This window comes from Chanos chanos, chromosome 10 (assembly GCF_902362185.1).
Source record: "Chanos chanos chromosome 10, fChaCha1.1, whole genome shotgun sequence".
Classification (NCBI taxonomy): Eukaryota; Metazoa; Chordata; class Actinopteri; order Gonorynchiformes; family Chanidae; genus Chanos; species Chanos chanos.
Window position 1 is genome coordinate 32,342,252 of NC_044504.1, and position 25,503 is coordinate 32,367,754.

At 41.5% G+C, this 25,503-nt stretch overlaps 2 protein-coding genes across 2 annotated transcripts in view; one reads left to right on the forward strand and one right to left on the reverse strand.

The window, feature by feature from the left end:
- enox1 (ecto-NOX disulfide-thiol exchanger 1) overlaps nt 1–13,833 on the reverse strand; it is a 47,819-nt gene extending 33,986 nt beyond the window's left edge. Inside the window, exon 1 of the mRNA XM_030786471.1 lies at nt 13,720–13,833. The gene's annotated coding sequence lies outside the window, so the exon portion shown is untranslated. The remainder of the gene's footprint in view (nt 1–13,719) is intronic.
- A 2,490-nt stretch (nt 13,834–16,323) lies between these two features.
- Nucleotides 16,324–19,610, forward strand: lacc1 (laccase (multicopper oxidoreductase) domain containing 1). The gene is made up of 5 exons (XM_030787583.1): nt 16,324–16,843; nt 17,188–17,366; nt 17,690–17,855; nt 18,787–19,012; nt 19,412–19,610. Exons 1-5 carry the CDS (start codon nt 16,324–16,326, stop codon nt 19,608–19,610), a joined length of 1,290 nt encoding a protein of 429 aa, XP_030643443.1.
- Nucleotides 19,611–25,503: the final 5,893 nt, after the last annotated feature.

Sequence of the window (25,503 nt, forward strand, 5' to 3'; positions counted from 1 at the left end):
TACCCACTTCACAAAAGGGTCGTGTTAGGCATTAAAGGAGTCATCACAATCTATATTCTTTTCAGCTGTGTGGGAGAGAGAGAGAGAGAGGAGAGAGAGAGAGAGAGAGAGAGAGAGAGAGAGAGCACAAAGTGACCCCGGCTTTTCATAGCTGCCATTTTTGCTTATTGTTACTTAGTGTTATACCAGCAGGAGCAATTGCCTTCATGATTTCATGGTACGGCCACAGTCTAATTTGGGAACTGGGACGTTTACTTTTGCAAATGAAATCTGATCCTGATCATTTTTGTCATTTTCTTCTCACACTTGGAGAATAGTGTTTGAATCCCTAAGATCAGTATAAGCTGATCTCTTATACCCAAATATGGAAGTATAAGAGGAAAAGACTTAGTTTGAAAAAATACCAGACTGAATAGTAATATATATATATATATGTATGTATGTGTGTGTGTGTGTATATATATATATTTCCTTGCATATATATATCCATCATTCTTGAGGATTTAAAGACAAAGAACCCATCATCTGCTATTCTGAGTTTTCTCTCCCAGAGAGGGAAGCTGCTGCTGACAGGGCAGAAGCAGGACAAACATTGACATGAAACAACCGATTTCAATGACTCCACACTATATATCAGAAAACACACAACCACCCAATACTGCGGTCAAGCTCTTCTCTCTGACAAGGACTATGGGATGTATAAATCCAACAGGAATGATCCTGTTTCAAAACCGGACCATCTTATAAAGAAGAGCACATTCTTATTTACTCGATGCAAATTTCATGGAACAGTTTTGAATACACGCCGACGAGTCTATATTTGTAGCGAGTGACAGTTTAGTTTCTTAGCGTGCTAGCTGCAGCAGTAAGAGAACCAAGTTGCATGTGTCCTCATCCACACCCGTGCTTTCCTAGCATCTGTTAACAGAACCACAGGGGAAAACCATGCACCTTTAAACTGTAAGCAAAATGTGTCATATTTCCCCCTGACTCAGCACAAAGTTTGATGACAGGAAAGTGGTTCCAGCTAAAAAGCCAAGCTAGCTGGTCTAGACATGAAATCATGGACCACAGAATCCACCACGGGAAACTATTATGGGTCACTTTAGACCCTGATACTTAACTGTGGTTTGAATTAGTCACAATTACATGACTGTGCAGTACCATGATAAAGGTACAAATTTTAAGAATTTAAAATTTGAGGAAATTTTTGAGAAAACATGCATGTCGACAACAGGATGCAGTCGAGGGCCTTTATTATTGTGCCTGTGTGTTTACATACTCCCTAGCCCCACCACACACACACACACACACACACAAAACATACTGTGCATATGTGACTGCCAACTGCTATTCACTCATCAAGCTGACGTATAAACACAAACACACATACAGTCGGACACAAAGACCAAACAAATGATATCTCATTCTCACAGACATCCAGATCATGCTTGGTCTTTATACTCTTAGATAAAAGAATGCGCACAGCATTACAAGCTGGAATGGAATATTTTCCATTCTGTGGCTCCCTGAGGCTTCAGGCAAAGAGTTTCAGCTTCTGCTGCTGTAGGGTTTATGCCGTAACCGTGCCCACATGCCCCCACAAGAGCTCTGCTCTACTCTAGGCTAGTGGGACAACTGAATCATGGAAAGTGCAGTGACTCCTGGGCCCTGGCTGCTAAAACATATGCAACTCACTGGTGAAGATTAAGGAACGTGCGATGCCAAATAAACCCTAGGCCTGACTCTCTTCAACGCTGCCTGTCACCTACGGTTCCGCCTGTTCCCGTCACATTCAAAAGCACGAGGAGCTGCTGTTCCCGCGGCGTTAAAACAAGTCATCAGCCCTGAGTTCCAGCATGTGCTGTCCCTTATCCTCATCCTCACTGTCCACACAGTGCTACAGCATCACCTATATCTGTTTTTTTTCCCCCCATATGTTTTTCTTTTCTTTTTTTTTTACTTTTAGTGTCTCTCTCTTTCTTTCTCTTTCTCTTTCTCTGCCTATAGATCAACAAGATGAAGTGGACTAAGAGTGACCATCTCTGGCTTTAATAGCTCCCGTAAATCAAAGCAGGTTTTAGCACGGCACAATGGAAGAAGAGGATTATTTATCACCACCCTCCACTGGAGTTCCCTGATAGATCAAGATGTAAATTCCACACCTATTACTGTTTCAGCTTCTGCTGTCATACACACTTGTGTTTACGTGCACATGTGCTTGAGTGCGATTCCTGGGCAGTATGAGGGTGTAATGAGGTGTAGAGGTGGGGAAAATGCAGAGCAAAGTGACAGTGAGCTAATCCAACACTAATCCACTTTTATTGCTTTCTCTCTGGCCGCTACTCAGCAGCTGCTGGTGTCACACACCTGATGCTCCTGTTCTGTCTCTCTCTCTCTCGCCACACCGCTGTGATTTACGGCACACTTCTTACTGGGTGTCCATTTCATCTCCACATACTCAGCAAAAAACAACATCATCTCACACACACCACACACACACACACACAATCTCCTTATCCCTCATTAAAGTATAGAAAGGAAGAGCAGACCTCATAAACTAGAGCCACACTAAATTTATTTTGCCCAAGGCAAGCTTACAAAAACAGCAAGAAAACCGATCAAGTAAAGTCAATCAATAGTTCTTCAGGCGCCATGCTTAATATCGATCTCCTTAAGGGAAATTTTCCAGAGTCAAGGCAGGAAACGGGTGACAGACGCAGAGCTCGTGTTATTCCAGAGTTGCAGTTGTGTTTTGGGGAGACCGTGTAGACACGGAGCACACCCTTCCTGCAGAGTCAGTGGAGTACACAGCCCAGGCCTCAGGGCCAACGCTGGGCTCGGAGTACAGCCAAGCGGTATGCTGTCTCAGTGTAGCAGCAGGGTGGGAACCAAGGCTGTTATGATTTACATCACTGCAAAACATCAGCCTTACATTAGGAGGCCAGACAGTCGCCAGCCCCTATCAGAGCAACAGCTGCCTGTCACCTGACTCTATAGCTACAGTCTGAGTGAGGCTATTGTTTATGTTACAGAACCTACGCTACGCTAAGGAACTACAGAGATTACTAAGGAGTAGCATTCTGTAGTAGTAAATCATAAAGACCAAATCAGCCTATGTGAGCGTGTGTGTGTGTGTGTGTGTGTGTGTATGTGTATGTGTGTTTGTGTATATTTAAAATCAAGATATGCGTGAGAAATTCAGAGCCCTCAAACTGCTTGCTCACTATACAGCTCTAGTCACAGCATATGAAACCAGGCGTGTGAGAGCTATATGCACACTGTCACCAAAGTGTGAATCAATCATCTGTAAATAGTGCTGAAGGTGCTCGTGTTTTAGAGGCAACAGAGAACTGCATGACTTCACCTTACTCACGCTACAACCAGAGGAGGTGCAGAGGAGAGCACAGATCGGTATATACGCTGGAAACAAAGGACCTGAGTTTTGGGACACAACGGAAAACCGTCTGAGAATATATAGCTATGAAGTCAAAGGCTGTGTGAAACTGGAGCAAGAAATGAACATATGGCAGGGAGCAATCGTAGTCAGACAAACCAGAGTGAGGCGAGAGAAGGCTCTGTAGCATGGCTGTACACATTGGCTTGATCACTGAGGACTCCATTAAACAACAGATCATTAGAAAGAAGAGGTTTTGGGCGTGATGTAACTCTTAAAGGCATTACATCAAAGATTCTCTCTCTCTCTCTCTCTCTCTCTCTCTCTTCCTCCCTCTTGCTCTCTCTCTCTCTCTATCTTTCCACCCCCACACACTCAGCACTCTTCATTACTAACAACTACTACATCAAATTCACTCGACATTAACATGGTTTTGACAGGTTTACTTTGGAGAGATTGGAGCATTTTAGGGAGCTTCATGGTGCAGATTTATGTTAATGTTTCGGCCCTGTACAAACATCCATCTATACACTCTCAGCAGCTGAGTCTGAGAAGCAGTGTCTTTAAACTTGTGAGGCAACTGCTTTGCAGTGTGGAGGCAGGCTAAGGGCATGGGGATATGTTCCCAGATAAAAAGCAATCAGCCACAAGTGCTGGGTCCTTTCCTCCACCCCCCCCCTCCCTCATTCATCATGATGTCCACTGGCAAAAAAAAAAAAAAAAGAGCTACTAAATGAGGGACTAACAACGGCAAACCTAACCCCTCCCCACAGCTTCCTGAGTGGTGCGCTTCTGCCAAGGGGCGGGACTAAAGCTTCTGTCATGGCCAATCGCCCACTAGTAAACAAAGAGCTGCTCAGTTATTAGTTAATGTTGTGTGGCAGCTGTGCTCCATTGGCACAATCAATTTTTCACCCAGAGAACAGATAAATCATTCCTTAATGATACATGTATGGTCATGGGTTAACAGCAGGCTAGAGTGCTCTCTTATCAGGGATTTCTTTATGTTGGTAATCTCACGGCTGTTATAATCCGTCTTTCTCAATTTGTCTAAGAAAATGCATCACATGTGTTAGGATTTTCTCTCAGCAGTCAATATTACTGGCTAAACTCCACATCCTCTGGACCGTAAAAACCAAACACTCTGATCTCATTCCATATGCATCTTGGAACACTGGGTAGTGTAGACACAAATAAGGGTAAGATTGTGTTTATGGAAATGTGGTTCAGTGATCACTCCCCAGGCGCACTCTTCCATTTGGAAATAGGTCAGGGTACCTGTGAGTTCAGCCATGCAAAAGTTACCTCAGTTATGGAGGCCAAAAAGATCAGGTTGTATATCTTGGGAAAAACAGTTTGAAAAAGAATAATGAAAAAAAAAAACAACTTTAGAAGAATTCCTAGTCATAAAAAGGAGATTAAGGGGGAGATTCAGAAGTTAAGAAATGATAAAAAAAAAAAATTGTCTTCTTTGGAAGCAAACTTTCAAACATTTATTTAGCTGATGACCTGAAATAATCTTTGTTCTGCATGGCAGGGTGATCCCAGTAATTTGCCACAGTCGTTCCTTTAGCACTCTTGGACAGCTCAAAGTCTGCTGAGAACGAGGGCATTTGTCAGTATTTCCAGACAAGTGAAAACATCCAAGCGCAAGGCGAGCGCCTAGAAATTTATAACTTTACCCAGGCATTCATACTGTTCCATCCACCATTAACTTCTAAACAAAAAACAGATGGAACGCTTTGGCTCCTCTTGAAACTCACAAAGAATAATTGCTAAGAAAGGCTAACGGGTACCTGTGCATTATACACCAAGGCCAACGAGCAGGGTATCATGCCACTTTAATCGCACATGCCTGTTCATCGCATGATCTGTCTCTAATCAGTGTGGGAAATGTGCACCGTTAGGAACGGTGCACGTCCGTGCAAGCACACCTGATTTCCTCGTTTCACCAGTGCGCCGTTATTGATTTTTATCTGTGTCCCTTGTGTTAAACCTTGTATACACAGAGCAGAGAAAGTATCAAAAAGCTGCACAGAGATTTACATTTTAAGGAAGACATTAAGACCTCAGAGATACGTGCATGCTGGTTCCTTTTCATTTTCTCTCTTGAGAAAAAATGCTGTTATGCACGGTGCAAAAATGGACCACAACAGAACGTTTGGAGATATTTTCAGGCTTGTGCAGTTTGGATAATAAAGTCGCAGCACATGACTGCTATCAGTAATATCATAAGGGAAATGCAGAATTGTACTTCGGTGTTTCTCGTTTCGATTTCAAACGCCAGATCTCCAAGTCTACATACCTGACATATCCATACTATAGTGGTTCAATGGGAGGAAAAAAGCCATCGTGTATGTAATTAAGTATTGAATGAACTGAATGCTTCCAAACTGTCTCAAATATCCTCTGTAATATCCTACTCATAGCTTCCATTTCATGCATTAAATGTGAGACACAATGTGAGATACACTACAAATATGCAAAGGAATTACTGAGCAGCTTCTTGATACATTTTCTGGAAATAGAAAAAAAAAAACGAACAAAAGAATGCCAGCCCCTTTCCATCAGCCCCCTCCCCCCATGTCCTCATCTGTATTACGGAGGCAGACATCCCATGGGAACAGTGTATATTGAGATGCCTAGCAATAAAGAGGATTATAGATTTTACTCTGTGCGCCCAAGTGTTTCCAATGAAATAACTGCTCCTCCCGCAAAATTCATTAAAATTTAAACCATCCTTTCTTCTGAATATCACGGCACCGCTCTGCATGCATTACCTCCAGAATGAATGGAAAACAACACTGTACCTGATAGGCCACAGAGCACCGTCAGTGGAAGGCTCAGTGTCCCCCAGGTCTTGAGATGGTATATGGTGGGCCAGAATGTATGAGGGAGAGAGAGAGAGAGAGAGAGAGAGAGATAGAGACAGAGAGAGAGAGAGAGAGAGTATAATCATTCAGTGCATGTGCTCAGATGCTGGATAGAGATTTCCTTGAGCTCTAGCAGGAGAGGATATGGATAATATTACACGTATTCTCTGAGCTCTTAAAAGGGTTGCATTAAAACTTTAATGGGCAACCCCATAGCGACAACAGGGACTGGGAAAATCACATTCTGGACTCACCATGGTACTGGGATGTTGAAGCTTTTGGTATCTGAGAGACCTGTTTCTACATATTTCATAACGATGACAAGCATGACATAGATTTGATTTTTCTTGTTTTGAATAAGCTGTTATGAGCTATCAGTAATGTCAAATCCAACGTAATGCAAAACACAACAATCATGTTCGTAGTCAAATGTTCATAGCCAAATTAAAATCAAACATGTTTTTCATTGAAACTGCAAAGACATTAAACCCAGTGTTCGATTTTATAGATCCTTTCTGACCCAAAACAATTTTACTCTGGCAAAAGCATAATTGAACAATAAAAGTCTTAGGCTATTTTTTTAAACGTCACAGTATGCTTCAGCGTAAAGTCATTTTTCCAAGTTATTATGAAGTAATAAGTGAGAGTGTGGAGTTTAAAGCTTGCAATCTGAGAAGAAATCCAATTACAGCAGGAACAAATACTCTCCAGTCAGATATTACTACCCTTTCATGCTCGAGAGAAGTTTGTGTTCATAATTTGACAGAAGTGGATTGGGCAGGGAGATGAACAGTCCCCTGTTTCATTATCTGCTGAATTCCAGAGATTTCCTCCTCCATTAATAGCACAGTCCCATACCAAAGTTCCTTTACCACAGACCGAACAAACAACAGACTTACAAAAACAACAACAACAACAACAACAACAACAAAAATCAAGAAGGGTGAAAATGACCAGTAACAACTCCATCTCAATCAGGAGTTTCCAACCATGGAAAAACATATGCCTTGTTGCTAAGCAACCTGTTAATTCCCAGTTGAGAAGGTGTCAGATCTCTGGCAGGTACATGTGTATGTAACACTCAGCGTACTTGTCCGTGCCTCTTGTTTGTGTCCCTACACTGAGCTTTTCCTCGTGCTGTGTCACCATAATGTGTGTTTGTGCAATTAAATTTCATCATTGAATTACTACGTTGACAGTTATTAAATCACGTAAAGGAATTGCCCTAGAATATTGATGCTAATACAGCTAAGGAATGTCCTCGTAATGGAATTATCAAAAACACTTGAATATCAGCTGTCTCCCAGGCTCGAAAGCCGACACACATGCAATCAGAGTTTTGAAAAACACACCAGCTTGACCTCCTGGTGCTTCTCTGCGTGGGGTTGTTCTAGTCAACTTCACTGAATTTGTCATCATCAAATCCTCCTGGAAAAGTATTTTGGAAATCCACAAACATGCAGATCTTGAAATAACATGAAAGCTTAAGCGTTACTCTCACACCGTGCATTCTTTGGAAACAGTGAATAGTGGTAAACACCTCAATTTGCTTGGCGTGTTTAAAACCAGAGGCCGGTAGTTTGCCACTTAACTTCAGCCCTGCCAGCAAGGACAACATATAACTTATCTGGACTCACCTGATTTCTGGGGCTAAGGGTTCTGCAGGAGTATGATTACATACTGTAGCCTTAGGGCCAATCTACAGATCAATGTGTTTGGCAAATCCCTATGCTAGGCTAACAGGCCTGAGCGGCACCATCCTTCCCTGCAGTAACTAAAAGAGAGTTGCTGTGCTGGAGCCTGCAGATGACTCATTTTCACTCTGGCCCCGCCTCTGGTCATGAGAATTCCCCAAACAACTGAGGCAAAAGACCAACGCCTTTTTTTTTGGTTTTGTTTATTTGTTTGTTTTTGTTAGTTATTATCGGACTGTGATAGAACACATAAAACATCATTAGCGTTGTTCCTGGATGAATCGTTTGCCATCATAAGCAAAAAAAAAAAGTTGAATACAAACTACAAAGCTTCATTTTTTTTTTTCACATAACCTCCACCACTGAATCAAAACCTCAAGCAATTTTCATGCCCACGGGCCGTTTCACCATTAGGGTCTAGAGAAATCCCATCACCCGGCACAGGATGAGAAGTGTTTTTCCAGTCCCTTCAGGGGTTCTGAGCATCTCATCAATACCTTCACCACTGGGATAAAGAGACCAATCCTGGAGTGTTAAGTAAGCACAGCAGACACTGGTGCAGTAAGCTGAATGGTCCATTGCTTTCTATATGACCGGCTCTACTCCGGCCCCCCCCCCCCCCCCCCCCTCGCCTTGCTCCAAGCCTTTGTCCTTGAACCGACAGTGAAAGCCTTAGTGTCATCGAGGAGATGTGCAAAGTCCGTGAGTGTCAGAGCGGCAGAACGCCTGAGTGCTCACTTCATAGAGCTGAGGGGATGAATATATCCTCTCGATGAGTTAAAAGAATGAGGAACAGTCGATCGACAGAGCAAAATCGGAAACGTCCCCAAAAAAAAAAAAAAAAGGTGGCTGATTTACGACATCCAGACGTGGGAACTCTCCCAGAAAACCTGAGATGCCACATGCGGCCAGATGATACGTGTCTGCGACGTTGCGTCTATTTTTTTAGACAAGCAATCGGAGGAACAGACTTAAACGTTGTCTGTTTTTTTCTCTGTTCCCAGAGAGAGAGAGAGAGAGAGAAAAGACTAAAATAATCTATCTTCTTTCCAGAGAAAAATCCTACTGTTTTCAACAAGGGCCTATTGCTCACTGTCACTTATACTCTGGGCTTCGGACTCTCGGGCTCTGGGAGGAGGCGGGGGGAAATTCTGCTCGTGACCCTGTGTCACACTGGTGAGATCTTTCCCCAGCTGAGCACAACAGTGACTCTTACACAGACCCCTAACCACAGTATTCTGCGGCTGCCAAAAGAACAGCAGAGCCCTATGTCTCTAATCCTACTCTCAATTCAAAACACAACCAACCCACCAATCCTACCAAACCTGTCTCTAATCTCATTCCAATTACGCATCCTATCTCCAGTCCTCTTGCACCTGTACATAATCCCATTCCCAATATAGTATATTCCTACTCTCTAACCCTGCCACATCACAGAATAATCTTACTGTCAATGCACATCTAACCTACAGTGCTTCGTCTAATGCACTTTGATCTAATGATGTTTACAGATCAAGATGTGTAATACTTCTTTATTCATGTCACAGAAGCAGAATATTCTCAGAGAACACATACAAGAGAAACAGCATCTATCAAAAAAAAAAATTGGAGCTAGCTTTGAGAAGGGGTTCTTTTTAAAAACGACAAAGCCATTTATCTCTTAATATCTTGTGCTGGCTTTCATCTAACATCTGTAAACATCATGATGCAAAAGCACTGAATTCTCATATGTTGTAATAATAAAAGATTAGAATTTCTCTGGTCGTTAACTTGTCAGTCATTCTCTGAACAGACTGCTTACACAACACTGCAGACTCCACATCTTGGAATAAACCCAAGAATTAATGTAAAACAATACCATAACATAACCTGAGACTCTTGCTCATTTAATAAGTGCATGTCCTTCTATGCACAGAACAAAATCAGCTATAACTATACAATCAAACATATGTATAGTAAGACCGTAGAGTGTGTGTTTTTCCTTGTAAACATTATTAGCGCTTGCTTAGAAATAAACTGATGAATAACACCAAAACAATTTCCAAAACAAGCTGCTCTGGCTGCAGCCATCCTGGACTGATTCATTAAAGGAGCCTGACTGAAAAAGATGATGCATGCTTGGAGGAGCTTCTTTGTGCGCCAACTGGACTGGTATTCTAGTAATAAAATGCATTCAGCATGAAAACAAAACATACACAAGTAACCCTCATTCTCAGATGCTTGTGTGTGAGGTCAGTGGGTGTGTGGGTGTGTGGCTGTGTGTGTGCGTGTGTACGGTTATCCCTCCTCAGCCGTGGGCTGTTAATGGGAAGACAGAGAGTGTGTTTCTTATCTCCAGTACCCCTGTTTCTTATCCTCACTAACTGAGCGCGTTTCGTAAATGTTCCTCTAATGACAAATGAAACATAATCGAGGTCAGGAAGAAGCTATTCCGAAAGAATTCCACCACAGCTGCCAGGCCAGGAACTCCAAACTTAACAATGCCATGCGAGAGAGTGATGGGAAAAATCTGTGCTCTGTACAACATAACAACAGTCATTCTATAGCCAAGTGTCAACCAGGAATACAATTTAAATTGTGTATTTATGCTTACCATGCATAATCAATTTTAGTTCTTAAAACAGGGGATTACAATGAAAAATTAGCAGAACATAACTGCATTCTCAGGTTTAATAAGTCCTTTTAACTGAAAACGAGACACAGTCCTGCCATGAAATCCACCTGGGCATTACCTGGAGTGCATTTTGAATAGAACAGAGGTCTGATGCAGACCCCCGTGACCTATGGTGACTTTAAGAACCCTGTTGGGTCTGTCTCTGTATCTTCCTCACTAACACTGAACTGTCCTCTTTCATTTCACCAGCTGAGGTGCCAGCAAATTGCATTTCCTGCTTTCCTTCCCATGGATGTCCATATAAATTAAATTAGTCTGATTTGATGCTACTCTCCCACTGCAGGGCTCCACACACTCGCTACAATGGAGGCTTATGGTGGCAAACAAGCCATCAGAAAAGTGGCCCAGCATCAAAGGGTGCTTTCACATTAGAGGCTCAGAGACCGCAGAAGATGTCACAGACCCCGAGGGCAAAGCATGACCCTGACTGAGCCCATTCTAAATTGCACAATGGGTGGCTTCAGACAGATCGATGAAGATGGTGATGATGATGATGATGATCATGGTTGTGGGTAGATATGCAGACACCCATGGATGACTGTGTGCCGCAGTGACAACCTAATGACTCACAGATGAAACTAAACGGAGGAGACAGCTGGTGTGGAGGCCAGTCGAGAAGAGAAGAGAATGCTGGAGCTAATACTCTCACACTCTCAGTCAGCAATCAGATACATCCGCTATGAGCGAGCTCCATAAAAGAGCTTCTGCCGTGCAAATAGCAAATGAATGCTGCTCTGCTATATTTTTAAAATTCACAAGAGACCAATTGTGTAAATACAAGCCAGGGCTGAAGCAGCACAATGCCCTAGTAACCGCCTAATTTTATTCCAGCTGATATTTACTCCAGTGCTTTATTGGGTTACTCATGTAGTGACAGCTGAGAATATTAATGAAAAACCAGGCAGTTATGAAAAAAAAGACTGCTATGTATCTGCTGAGCAGCAAGGAAGCCTAATTGGACACCCTTTGGATCGATAGAAAACACAGCTGGGTTTTTCAAACCCAAGGGCAGGAATATGACCTACAGTCCTTGTAGATGAATTAGCATACTTTAAAGGCCAGAACCAGACAAATGTAACGCAGCGTAATGAAATGTCACAGGAATTACTGAAAGTAATCAAATCACTGAAAAAAAACCCCAAAAACCTACAATATCAAAAGTGTTTCTTCTTATATACCACAACTCTACCTGTAAACAATATGGATGAAAACACAGTTGGTGAACTCTTGGAGGCTTTCTATGGATTAGCAAAACCACATACAATAATGGCAAACAACGTCCATCCAGATAATCAACTGAACAACTGATTTGATGGACAAAAATCCTGAATCTTGCGTGATGTCACAGCAGATGGAGTGGTTTTATATCTGATCAAAATCAGACAGAATGGAAAATTTTGTTATACTAAAATGCATGCACGATTCACGACACCCCACGACATCCCAGTCCTTGCTTGCTTACCCTCTCACACAGTTTGCCACATGTACGACACGACATTGTGCTGCCGCACAGTCCAATGCGGCCAATAAACTGATGATTATTTGTCTGTGGATTTCTCAGTTAAATGATACTTGATTTCATTCTTTTATCTCTTTTTCTCAAATTACTCTTTTTTTCCATAGTATCTATCCTTTCACTTCCCTCATTTGCTGAACAATGTCAGCCATGGTTTTGATTGTTTTTAATTTGCTTGTTTTTCCTCAATGAACTCACGAGCTTTACTTTCAAAAACATCCCCCTTCCCCTAAAGGTGAAATATAGCCTTTTGTTTTGTCATAGTCCAGAAGGTTCACTGAAACTATGATGTAACTGACACATTTGGAAGATACTGTTATACCGTATCTCCATTTCTCTGACATAATACCATAATTACATTTCAGTTTTCATTCAACAAGTAATTTTTGGTTATTTTACTTTAAGCTGTGCAGATATTGCTCTTAATTGCCTATTGCATCACCAAGAATTAGAGCAAAGCATTAGGGCAAATGTTAGAGGGCAAAATAAGGCCAATTACCTACTTATTTCCACGTGAAAATAGAAATTACCTTGAGGCCTCAAACCATCGCGATGTTTCCAAAATGCGTAGGTTGGCAAAACTCTGAAAATCACTGAAGATTGCGTGGATTAAAATTGCGTAAATTAAAAATAAGGATGTAAGGGAACATAATCGATAAGATATTCGTGGTTGATTTGCATTTCCCCAAGGATGAAGACCCTGTTGTAGTCAACAATTCTCTCGCAACCAGAACTCTCTCCATGGTGCTGAAGCCGTTGCCCAGGTGATGTTTTATTAAGGGCATCCGCTAAGGAGCAGTCTCAGTTGACTCGTCAGTAAGATAAAGTTGAATAAGATGTTTGTTAGTTTGTTTGTTTGTTTGCTTTTTCTACCTAAAGCACGTTCAGACCAAAGCTCTTTCAAACCAGTATGAGAACGAGTAAGAATCTGAGGAAGATTTTTTTTTCTTTGACATAACCTGTTTCTTTTTTTTTTTCACCATTCATTCGATAGTTCGTAGTTTAAGTCTCACCGAACCGCTCGGTTGACTTTCATTGTAGTGGTTGTGGAGCTGCTGAACTGTTCTTTCACAAGTGGACTGGCAGCTTCTCAGCATAACTGTGTTGCTGTTTGATGATTTAGTGTTTATGTTACACGTTTGCATGGAGGGGATGTTTCAGTGAAGTCACAGTAGAGGCTCTGTGAGACTAACAGAAAACCGACTTGACTTTGATGCAAAGCGTGTTAAGAAAAACCCTCGCACAGCCAGTGTAACACGTCAGCTTGAACGTTTCACCGCATAAACCCGAAACATTCAACATGTTAGACATAAGCTTAATTCTGTTGACGGGACATGGCGCGTACTGCACACATCTAACTCCCAGTGAAAACATGTTAGTCGTTTAACAATATTTCAATATCAGACTGTCCGGTCGATAGTGCATAGCTGGTTGGCGATTCTTGGGCTCAGTCTTGTCTCGGCTTAAAAATGAATTGAGCTTCACTAGCCGCTGAACCTCGAATTCCTTCAAAAACACAGAGAGCGCCGTGAGAATGAAATCATTATGACAAAGATGAGTCTTACCGTTATATCAATAACTTTCGTCGATTCACGACACGATTTGACAAAGTAATCCTTTGACGTACAGCAGAATGGACAGCTGAGTATAACGGTGCTGTCTAGCCGCTTCGCTCCTCAGCTCTGGTGCATCCTACAGCAGGGCTGCTATTTACATTTGCCTACAGTATGACCGACTGAGGCGCGCGACACGGATCATCGTGCACGACTCCACGGCGAACTGTCTCCAAACCAGCAAGGACATTCAGGTGCAAAACACTACTGACAAGCTGTGATTCACTGTGTCTTTTAAATACATGAATGAATCAGACATTTCAGTAAACAATGAAGAAGGGACTCCGTGAAAATATTTTTGTTTCATTGAAGATTAACAGGAAATTGTAGAAGAAACAGACTTACAGATGAACAATGGGAACAAGGCTACTCAACAACACTGCTTTGTGATAAAATGTCGTTCAGGTAAAAGTAATACGCACACTTTACAAATTTAAATGAACCATTCTCCCTTTCTTTTTTTCTAACATCTTCCTATGTGAAGATTGTTTGGCTCAGAGGCAATCGGCATGAAAGGCAATGTTTGCTTGCACCAGCACAGCAAAACTAAATTACCTCGCATCCACAATTTCCCATTATACGTTGCCAGCATTACCTGAAGTAACCCTGAGACATTTGCAGATCTTCAGGTCTTAACTGATCTTTTCAGTTTAGTGGTTGTTGTACTGAAATATAGTTGAATAATCGCCTTTTTGGAATTAAGATCAAATAAGAAAAAATAGACCAACAAATATGAACAAATATTGAGACGTATGCTTTTTTTGTAGCCTAACACATACAGTAAGTGCAGAAATTCAGATTGTGTATATAAATAATAGTGCATAATTTCCTACATGTCATAAGGACCACTGAGCTCTACTGATTAAGACAGTGTTGTGGGCCAAATTTAAAATACCAAAGGTGTAGCTGGGGGCAAAAAATTTAATCATGTGCATACATCAGGGATCTGGAACATTAACTGGTAACTTCACGCCCTCTGCTGGTCATGTTGAGCACGTTCCTCTTTTAATGTGCCTCCAAACATATGGACAGAATGGGGTTGCCATCAACTAAACTTTAGCTGTAATGAATTAAAAATGAATGAAACTCACGGTCAAAATGTTAATTCATAATCATACGGTGTAACGTTAGAGAGGTAACAACAACTGACTTTTTACACTCAAATGAAGAGCATAGTTTGACCTGGTTTTCAAGTAGGTATACAAAAATTTAATGAAGAAAAAAAATGGAACCGCACAAGATAGTGAATGGCTATCAAGGTCACCTGCAAAGGGCGACAGCGTGCTTGCAAAACAGGAGCTTGTATCCAATAAGGCACGACGGTCCTCAATTTCATGCAAGGCCAGTTATCTTCCTGTCCCCTCACTGAAGCATGTACACTGTTCTCTGCATTGACAGGCTCTGCAAATGGGCTCTGATGCTGACATTTGGCAGCACTGCCCAGCAATAAATAATATTATTTGTTGGTTACACTTTGTAAACAGTCTTCAAAAAAGTCAAGTAATAGGGTCAGCTTGACTAAGCCTGAACTGAGAGGTGACTGAGCGGTAGTTTTTTGTTTTAACCCTTTACAAATGGATATCCATAAGAATGGGCCGATGAATAAAGATCTGTTATTAGGTGTGTCTGTTTTAAAGAACAGTAAAATATTTTATGTGCGAGGTCCTCCTTTTCCATCTGTTTACAATAATGTGTTGTATAATACCATATGTATTTGCTTGAAGACCAAATTAAAATCTGTTTATATATCGCGGAGTAGCTTTGGTGTCCGTACCTAAGTCAGTTGGGTTTTTTGTTCCCCACTCTGAATTGTATTTGCAAGTTTAAGTGAAGACATCCAATGGAATTTCCAAAGACGGAAAAAAGTCACACCTCACTTCCTTCGCAGACACGCGATTTCCCTATTCCATACTGATGTTGACATATGTCTCAACGCAACACACAAGCGAGACTCAGACAGCATACATACTCATCAGTCACTTGTTTGATGTTACTATTGCCAGCAACACACAGCAAGAGAAAATGAACAAAACTAAATTAAATGAATTAGAGGAATGAAAGAAAGCCATGTCCGTAAGCACGTTTTACAAATCCCCATATTTTACAGGTGAAAACTCCACGAGGAAGAGTGTAACATGAAGTGTCGGAGAGATCTCACAGGAAATTTCTGCGGCGTAACACAGCAGAGATGTCACACTGTGAGCTGAATGTTACAATTTTATTTGGGACGTTCACACAGACGCACACGTCAATAGGTTTCAGTCTCAGAATTTGTTGACCTGCCGGTGAGGAAATTCCACCGAAGGTACAGATGTCAAGAAACAGGAACTACTTTACAGGATATTCGTCGATCACGTTTGCAATCATACTTCCCTTTTAGGAAAGTCCGCATACTATAAGAGTCTTGAGATAACAGTTGTGAAAGAGGCAAGAGGTTCACCGTTTTGTCTGTGACACAAGTCCCTACACAACCGAAATTTTACCACAGTTTATGCACATGAAACGATCCTGCAAGAGCCGTACAGGTTTCAATTTATTTTCCGCTGACAAGCTAGTATGGCTACAGCTATTTTAGTGGATCTGTTTCATCTTAGCTGCCCCACGTACGGAGCGTGTGTGGTGGAGCACACGAAAAGGGTGTCCGCTCTCATCGATAATGACGCGAACGGGCCTGTTTACCTTATTCTTTGTCAACCTCGAGAGGTAACGTCGGATACACGGAACCTGGAGCAGCATTTCAGTCGAAAGAAACAAACCCAAGTTCTCAAACATGAATGCATAGCAGCTTCATTATATACATTTAAACAAGCTGTGGACGAATCGGGCATAACCGAAGTTGAGGTCATAACTTCTGCTCAGCGGAGAACGATTATTCAGATGTACCTGGATCTTCTCTTCACTGCCATCTACAAGTTCGAGTTTAAAGTGGTGTTGGACCACTTGGATTGCTCTTTCGATAGCCCCACGATGACCCGCGTGCAGTTCACAGACGTCAAAGATGAAGTCAGCAATTTTCTGCAGCACCTTCCAGCGGTGCGCGGAGAAATCACAATTCTCGGGTCATCTTTAATCTCGGGTATGTTTGAGTAAAGAACCCTTGAAATTTGTCTGTAAAAAATGCTGTCCTCGTGATTACGGCATTCCTGAAATATACATATATATATATAGCTGCGGTTTAAAGGTCAGTTGATAATTAGTGTCGCGCTTTTTAACTTAACGGTAACATAAAAATTCTCAGCACTTTCATTATCCAATGTTGTACTATTTATGTTGACAACACATTTTGGTTAGACTCCTTATCAGCCAACTGACAGCACGTTAACTGTGGCAATCACCGGATATTTCTACTTTTGAAAGTTTTTGACCTGATTTTACAATGCTTGAATGGCTAGGCTTACCATGTCTTTTGTTCCTCTCTAGACTGTTTTTCGCATGGGTTCACTACCCGATCAGGGGGCATCTCCTACATCAGCACCCTGAGCTCCCTCAACCTCTTCAGCAGCTCCAGACGCAGAGACCCCAAGGCAGTGGTGGCTGAAAACCTCCGTCGCCTTGGGCTTAAGGCCGGATTCCAGCCTCACCAGTTCCACCTTATAAAGGTACCAACTAAAGTGGTCTATATTTACAAACAAGAACTCTGACTAAATGTTAAATCTGGTTCAAACAGCTTTCATGTTAAATTTATTCATTCAACTAATGCTCTCATTCAGAATTAAAATTCTTCCCTGTCAGAGTGCGCACTTGGCTATGTAGCACTGAGTGCTTTGCACTATAGCACATCAACAGAGAGCTAATATCTTCTTCTCATTAGGTTGTTACCCTTACCAACACTAGTCAATTGTTCTCCCAATTGGTAGTGTACTGTCCAAGTATATAAAGCCATATGCACTGTATCTGATTGGTTCTGCTGATTTTTTTCTAGACCAATCATGCCAGTGACGTGTGGGTGATGGGTAAGACACCACCTGAGAGCTATGATGGGATTGTCACCAACCAAGCAGGTGTTGTCATAGCAGCACCAGGGGCTGATTGCATGCCACTGCTCTTTAGTGACCCTGTGGCAAAGGTCATAGGAGTGGCACATGCAGGTGATGTCTTTAACTCCTTTTCTAATTAAATAGTATAATCTGCTTGTCAACATATTTCTTTCTGCTTTTGTTTGCCTACTTTGATACCTGACATAATCTCTTGAATCATCCCTGACTGAATCTGTCATTTTCTAACTCTGTATCCTTCCTCTGTTTCCTTACCGCAGTTCTCTGGTAATTTGTCCCTGCCTTTGTTGTCTCAAACTTGCTCACTAGGTATCTTGGGCCTAAGATTTGTGTCAAGCTGCCTCTTGACAATGTCTATTGTAAAAAAAAAAAAAACGGAACTGAAACTGTGTTTATCTGTAATGTATTCATTTTTATTTCTGTATCTTCATTTTACATTAACAAATCTCAACCACATACAGTTCCCTCAGATGCTTTCTTTCTCCCATTTTAACTGAGAGCTAAGAGTTTTGAACACATTATCAGAATCTCAGTGTCCGTCAGAACTAAACGCGATATCTAATGTTCTATTGTCTCCATATCTCAGTTCCTAAGGGTGCTGTTTTCTTGTTTGAGTACACTGAAAGATAGAGACGTACACCGTTTCTGCATTTTGAGTCATATTGATTTTGTGACTGAGTGAAATGTGAAGTAATTTAACAGTACTTGAAGTCAGGCTTACTGTATGAGTTGGCTCCTTGAGCTGTTCCAGTCTGACCTGGCTCCATTCCTTCTGCAATTAGAAAACACTCAGGGGCAAGAGTAATTTAAGCTCTCCGAGTACTGGTTGGATGGCTACAACTGATTGAAATATTGTTGTTTATTTGAGTTTAGGGGGCATATGTGAATAATAGCTACAATTTTAAAGGCGTTTGCCCAGTTCGATATTAACAACTTAAGTAGACCAGGGCAAGGTGAGCCGGAAAACAAAACCGTGTCCGAGTTTTCAGTTGTTTATCAGGTTCCTCCTGTCTTTTCTATGCAGGCTGGAAAGGCACGCTCATGGGGGTTGCCATGACAACAGCGAATGCTATGGTCTCGGAGTTTGGCAGTAAACTTGAGGACATCGTCGTCGTGATTGGCCCCTCGGTCGGCCCCTGCTGTTTCACTCTGGAGAGGAATTCGGCTAAAGAGTTTCATTCCATACACCCAGACTGCGTCAGGGACATAGAATCACCCATGCCTTATGTCGATATCAGACTTGCCACTAGGTAAGCTATGAGGACCAAGACGTTCAGGTCTTAAGAGGTAGAATGCTGCAGAACCATGCTATTGATTTCCATTGAACAATGCACCTCAGTGTGTCATTCCAATAGGCCGTGCAATTTACCACGGCTATGTTCAGTCATGGAAAAGGCCTTGTGTCATGAGTTAAATGAATGGTTTTATTTTGTAAATGTCAAAGCAAAAGGATCGTCTGTCAAGACGGATCAGTCGGCCAAACTGGAAAAAAATGTCAACAGATACTCCGATATTACCAAAGTAATTTATCATCTTCAGTTCATAGTCCGGCGTATAATAATGTTTCTCCCTCTCTCTCTCAGGATTATGTTTTGTGCTGAATGCGATCACATTTGAACTCTTTTACATGATCATATTTCCTTTGGCAGAATTCTCCTTCAGAGGGGCGGGCTCCTTCCCGAGCATATTCAGGACGACACGGTGACGGACAGGCCAAATGTCACCCTCTGTACCTCTTGCCACCCAGAGTCTTTTTTCTCCCATGTGCGAGATGGCATCAACTTTGGCACACAGATAGGGTTCCTGTGGATTAAAGAATCCAGCGACATTCAACAAATAGACAGTTAAAATCAATGGGACAAGATACTTGATCAAACTGTAGTTTAACATTGTTACCAGATGCACAGCTAATAGCTTGCCAGTAATTGGTGCAGTAAAGAAACTTTAACCAATCACCAGTCACCAGTCAATGACTTGTTTTGCAGGAGATAGGAAATATTTGCACATGCTGTAGGCTTTAAGGTATTACAGCAAACATAATACCTCCAGCATAATACCTCTAGAGTATTAATGAAATTGATGGGTTAAGAAAACAGGATGAAATAGTCTCACTGATGAAATGCAAAGTAGCAGATCTGTTTTTGCATATTTTATGCTAATGTTGATTTATAACTGCAATCAGAAACTGTCATCTCTGTTATTCTTCTATAGGCCACAATAACACTGTTATTTGTATGTTTTTCTTAAATTGTCATAGTTTTGTGAAATAATCTCTGCAAATTAGTTTTAGTGTTTCATGTTCCTGTAGAAAATGTAGCTTTAAAAATCTGAAATCTTCTTTGAGTGGATAAAAAGCCAAATCCATCACAGGCTCTCAGCACTGCAAATAAGGTCTGGTCCACAGAAACGGTAACCTGGAAATGACAGACCTTGAAGCTATTCAGTTAGGAGAGCTGCTCTTAAAATTCCTCTGTAATCATTCATTTGTTGTTGTTGTTGTTGTTGTCCTTGTCGTCGTTATTGTTGTTGTTGTTTTACCATTATCTGTCCCAGATGAATAATTTCTTTAGTGTGGTTATTTGCTGTTTCAACAGCGAGGACTGCAAATAGACAGGGTCATTGTCGGTGAATTAACTATATGTTAATTGCATATGGAAAATCTTTTTTATATACTGTATAATGATTCATTTGTTGGATCTTGGCTAACTGATATAAAATATGCTTAACCATCGTATGTTGTAAATGAGGCTGGTAGATTCAGATTCTAAGACGAAAATGACATCTCTGCATACATTCCAAACAGATTTAGCTAAATATATTGGATCGAGGCTTCATGTTTTGGTCTTTGCGCTTCAGCCATGTATGTATAATCCTAATTTCAGTGTTGCGGTTGCTCTTAATCATCTCATACTGTGCATTCACCAGTGAAAACTGCAGTGTATTAACAGTGCACGTGAATTTCACAGTGAGATGTCAAACACTAGAGGGCACTCTTCACTTTACCATGTCCTGAAAAGGCTTGTTTACTCATGTGTGATATATGAAATATGCTGGCTCATGTCCAAAAGCAATTTAGCCGCATCACAAACAGATCCTTAACTCTTATCGGTAATTGTGCCGTGTCATGCAAATTTCGCAGCCACGCCATTAAAAACAACTGCAGCGTGGGCATCCGTGTCGTCGCTGGAGGGTGACACCCGACAACCCGGGGGGACAATTTAAAATGCGGTCGACAGACATATTTTGACGTCGTATAGAGGTTATGGAACAAATTAGGTCTTTCAGGTCTTTGACAGTGGCTCAAGATTTCGTATGGAACCCTGTATCTCACTGCAGTTCTTTTGTGTTCTCAACAATGAGCTGAATCCAGCCGTAGGAAGGATGCCCTGGGGTTTGCCCTCAGTCGGAGCGTGCCCAGGGGTGTTTGGGTTGCAGTGTCAGAGCAGAGACTAAGACCGAATGGGTTAGACTTGCCAGATTTGGTCCCCTGACATATATCAGAGAATGGCCCGCCGCGTGTGTGGTTGAAATGTGACAGTAAGGTAAGGGTTAACCGTGGCAGGATGCAGGCTTCCCTGGCACAGAGAGAGAGAGAGAGAGAGATCGCTGTCAGTTTCATACGGAGGCTGTGCTGCATATGGCACATGTTTGCTTATCTTTTAGACGAACTACAAAGCTACAGCGAGGGCAAGAAGGCACCCTCCCAAACACAGTACACAGAAATCAAACCCCATGGTGCTCTGGAGTCCCAGGAATTACAGCATGGGGTGGGTGCGCTCTTCTGACACATCGACTAGCCCTCCTTACAGACCAGCCTTCGCCTGCATGAACAAGCACACAAGCACTGTCTGTATGTAATCACCCACATGAATAATGAGACTTACAACCAACGTAATGTCAATATCTTGATTTAGCGCTCCTTACTGTGATGGCAGACCACAGTGTCAAAGTAACTGTGATACTGTAGAGACAAAGTGGAGGAGGGTATGAATAGCATTCTAATCCGGTGTCTGTACCAGAGAAACATGAGATGAGTGTTGAACAGAATGTAGGATGTTTGTGTAAAATACAAATCAAGTTGATTTAAACCATCGGTTTGACTGTGTCAAAATGCCCGCTGGAACGAGTGAGTGAAAAAGATGAACGTGACACGTGCATGATAAACCTATTTGTCTGTCTCTGAAGATTTACCCATGCATGTTTTGAAGAATTTTAATGTTTTCTGTATTCTGAGGTATGCTATCAGCAGTTACAGTGGAGTACACTCTTCCTACACATGTTTAATGCCTTATTCTTTTCACACATACTGATTCTCTGCTTTGTTTCTGTTTGATCTAACATCAGGCAGGCCAATATGAGTGTGCGTGCATGCATTCATATAAATCATCCCACCAAATAAGACCTGTTAGAGAGTGGGGTTTTTTTTCCCCCCAAATCATGACTTTTTCATTTTATTCAAATCTGATTAAGTGTCCATTTCAACAAATACTGCGAAAGAGATGTAGGTCAAACTTGGGGAATTTAATTTAACTATTTGATATAGGTCAGTTTTTTATTAACTAAAGGAACAGTTTTCTTCCATGTGGCCGTTCGAAGAAGAACATCGTGAACTGGTCAATGTGACGTCAAATGGATGCGTGCAGAATAGTAATGTCTGTCGAAAGGGAACAGATAAACACTCATCAGGAAAATGGATTGATGTATTTTTCTGTGTGTTCATTTTGGCAGGCTGGGCAGCTGAGCTAGCGCTTATTCCACTTCACTGAGCGCAAGCATCATGAGACCCAGAGACTTACTGAACTGTCACACAGGGTAAGACTGCCAATACGCACACATACACAGCATCTGTGCTCACACGCACGCGCACAAACACACAAATCTTTCTTAGAAACCTGGTCTCTCACATTTCTTTGCAGTGATGACACAGACACATCACCTGAACATTGCTCACTCACATTTCCAGCGACATGTCATCCACTGACATCATGGCCTGCTTTGATTAATTTATTTAGGACTTCCCTATCATCCTAAAGCTTACTTGGACTAACACACAGTGTCTTGCCAGATATTGAGGTGTAAGCTGGTCTTAGAAATGACAGCGGGAATAGCATGTGCACTAGGTCACATTCAACAGTGAGGTCAGCTGTTCACCAGGTGACTCAGCGTTTGTTTGGTTTTTGTCTGTTTGTTTGTTTGTTTGTTTTTTACTTACCACCGGGGATTTGACTTACGTAATTGCATTCCAACAAACAATTTTCTCCTGTGATCCTGTCAAGAAAAGTTTTTCTGCGTGTTTGTGTGTACGTGGTTTTGTTGCTTCATTGCATGAAGTGGAGAGAGCTGTCTTAAGTAAAGGACCTCAGCCATCAGCTTTTCTGCACGCCCTACAACTGTCCATTACAAAACAGAGCAGAAGCAGTCAAGGCAATGTAGTGACATTGTCATGATTTTCATTCAATTATTTAATCTCACCATATTTCAGCAACACATTGGCATTCAGACAAGCCAACAAGCTAAAGCTTATTCCTGCTGTACATCAGAGCATCAGCAATAAAAGAATCCAGTCCTCTCGGATACTGGAGTCTATACGTAAATCATTGTGCTCAGCATTGATAGTATACATTTCCTGGTAGTTTATCTTTTTCACTGTCGGTCAGGAGGTTAATGTAGCGGTTTTTGGTGAGACGGTTAAAGTTCAGAGTTATACAATTTTATGTGTTCTCAGTGTTGTAGGTTTCCAGGACAGCCTGATGACTTTTAGGGTTAAAGTGACATTACCCAAGGAAAAAAAAAAAAAAAAAAAAAGCAAAGCGTTTACAAAATACAGGTAATCTTGGTAGTACTGTTTTGGAAAAAAAAAAAAAAAAAGTGAGAGTGGTTGTTAAAATAGAAAGCCCAGATCAGGAGTAGGCACAGGCCAGCAGGCACGTAACAATTATTTACATAAGAGCGGCATCAGATACAGGCCTATAGCTTTTCCAGGTACTCAGGATATTAAGTTACAAGTTTAATCCGGGCTGGGTGGGCATAAGGCGCAACGTTCAAAAAGGAGGCTTTTCTGCCATTGTTGGACTCTTCTAAAGACAGGATACAAAGAGAATAGTTATAAACCAGGTGATACTTTCAAAGGTTGCTGTCACTGTGTTTTCATCACATTGTTGAAAAATTATTGATGGTGATCAGCATATATATATATACATACACACATTAAGGTAATACCCTGTTTTGTAGACACTGGAGTAACAATTGACGTTGACTTGAAACCGAAAGTTCTTGTGGCTTCGCCCTTTTTCCCCCGCACTAAAAGCCAGCTCCAGCTCTCCTCTCTCCTCTGTGTAAACAGCCAGAATTGCGTGACTTTATGTAATTAGAGAGATATTATGTATCTCATGCTACAATACAGGTTTTTTTTTTCTCCTCACTGATATCTTACAGTGGTAACAACTCTCCGCATGAGAACAGTTACGTAAAAATGCTGATGGCCTACTAGACCTCTGCTGTCCCCCCCCCCCCCCCAATAACATCAAAATAAATATCTTTGTCTGTGTATTATCAGCCTGGGGGAGAATGACCCATAGCTATAAAAATGTGCCCTTCCCATATTCACAGACAGGAAGCAAAACATGTTCATCCCTCTAAAAGCACTACCTTGGACGTCACACAAGTCCCACTCAGTCTTAAGTGTAACAGTGTTTCCGTGTCATTTCCATTGTAAAAAATTCCCTTGAAGGTCAGCTATTAAAGAGACAGCATTTGTTTGTGACTGAAACTCCCCAAATGTTTGTATTGTTTACTCCAGGCTAAACATTTGACGTTTGTTTGGCTGTTAGACTGATGATGGGGGAGCGCGCTCCTTCCCCTGTGCTCCTCCTAATTTCGGCGTAAGTAGGTTGTTTGCTCTCCTTATCACAATTTAGCCTTTGAATGTTAAGCTGAGAACTGAAAGTGCCGTTGGGTGTAGAATTATTGCACTTTTCCTTATTGCTTTATGATTCCCATAGGTTGTTGACTGACACAGAAACACATCTGTGACATAGCATGTGAGGAAACGATAAACAGTAGAAGTGTTTTACTCACAGACCAGGCAAATAGCCAGTGTCTGTTAGGCATACTACCAAAACTCTTCCATGTTTGCTTACTTTAAATCCAGCTCAGTCCAGAGCCATCCAGTTTGTCTGTGAGAGTTTCATTATTGTGCTGCCTTTGACATAATAAGGAAGGAACATTGTCAGGCCGGGATACTTTTACTGTACCACCCATAAAATCCAAGAGATATTGCTCTCTTTATCTACCTCTGCAGCCAGCTATGGTCTAGATACTGTCATTCCAAATAAGGAAAGACAAACATTTGCATTTATGAATGCCATTTCACTTTCGATGAAATTATAGCTGTCGTAGAAAAGGCTGCTGCGAACAGTAAATGAACAGTATAGATTTAGAAAATAAATGTTAATTTTGTGATACTATTTTCTTATTAGTGAAACCTGTATGATGGGAGAGATGTTTTTCCCCCTTTTTAATAGATTGAATTTTAACAACTGAAAATTGCTGCAAATCTGTGTGTTCCAGCAAAACAAATAAATAAATGAAAATGAGCTGGTAAGAAATTCCAGTCCGTTGCAATTTTCCACTGGCTTCTCTCTCTCTCTCTCTTTCTCTCTCTCTCTCTCTCTCTCTCTCTCTCCCTCTCTCTCTCTCCCCCTCCCCCCTCTCTCTTTCTCTCTCTCTCTCTCTCTCTCTC

Bases quoted from the DNA above. Each gene is read 5' to 3' on its own strand.
- lacc1 (XM_030787583.1), top strand. From the start codon at position 16,324: ATGGCTACAGCTATTTTAGTGGATCTGTTTCATCTTAGCTGCCCCACG. The intron at 16,844-17,187 runs GTATGTTTGAGT...GTTCCTCTCTAG, and splicing joins CGGGTCATCTTTAATCTCGG to ACTGTTTTTCGCATGGGTTC. The intron at 17,367-17,689 runs GTACCAACTAAA...ATTTTTTTCTAG, and splicing joins ACCAGTTCCACCTTATAAAG to ACCAATCATGCCAGTGACGT.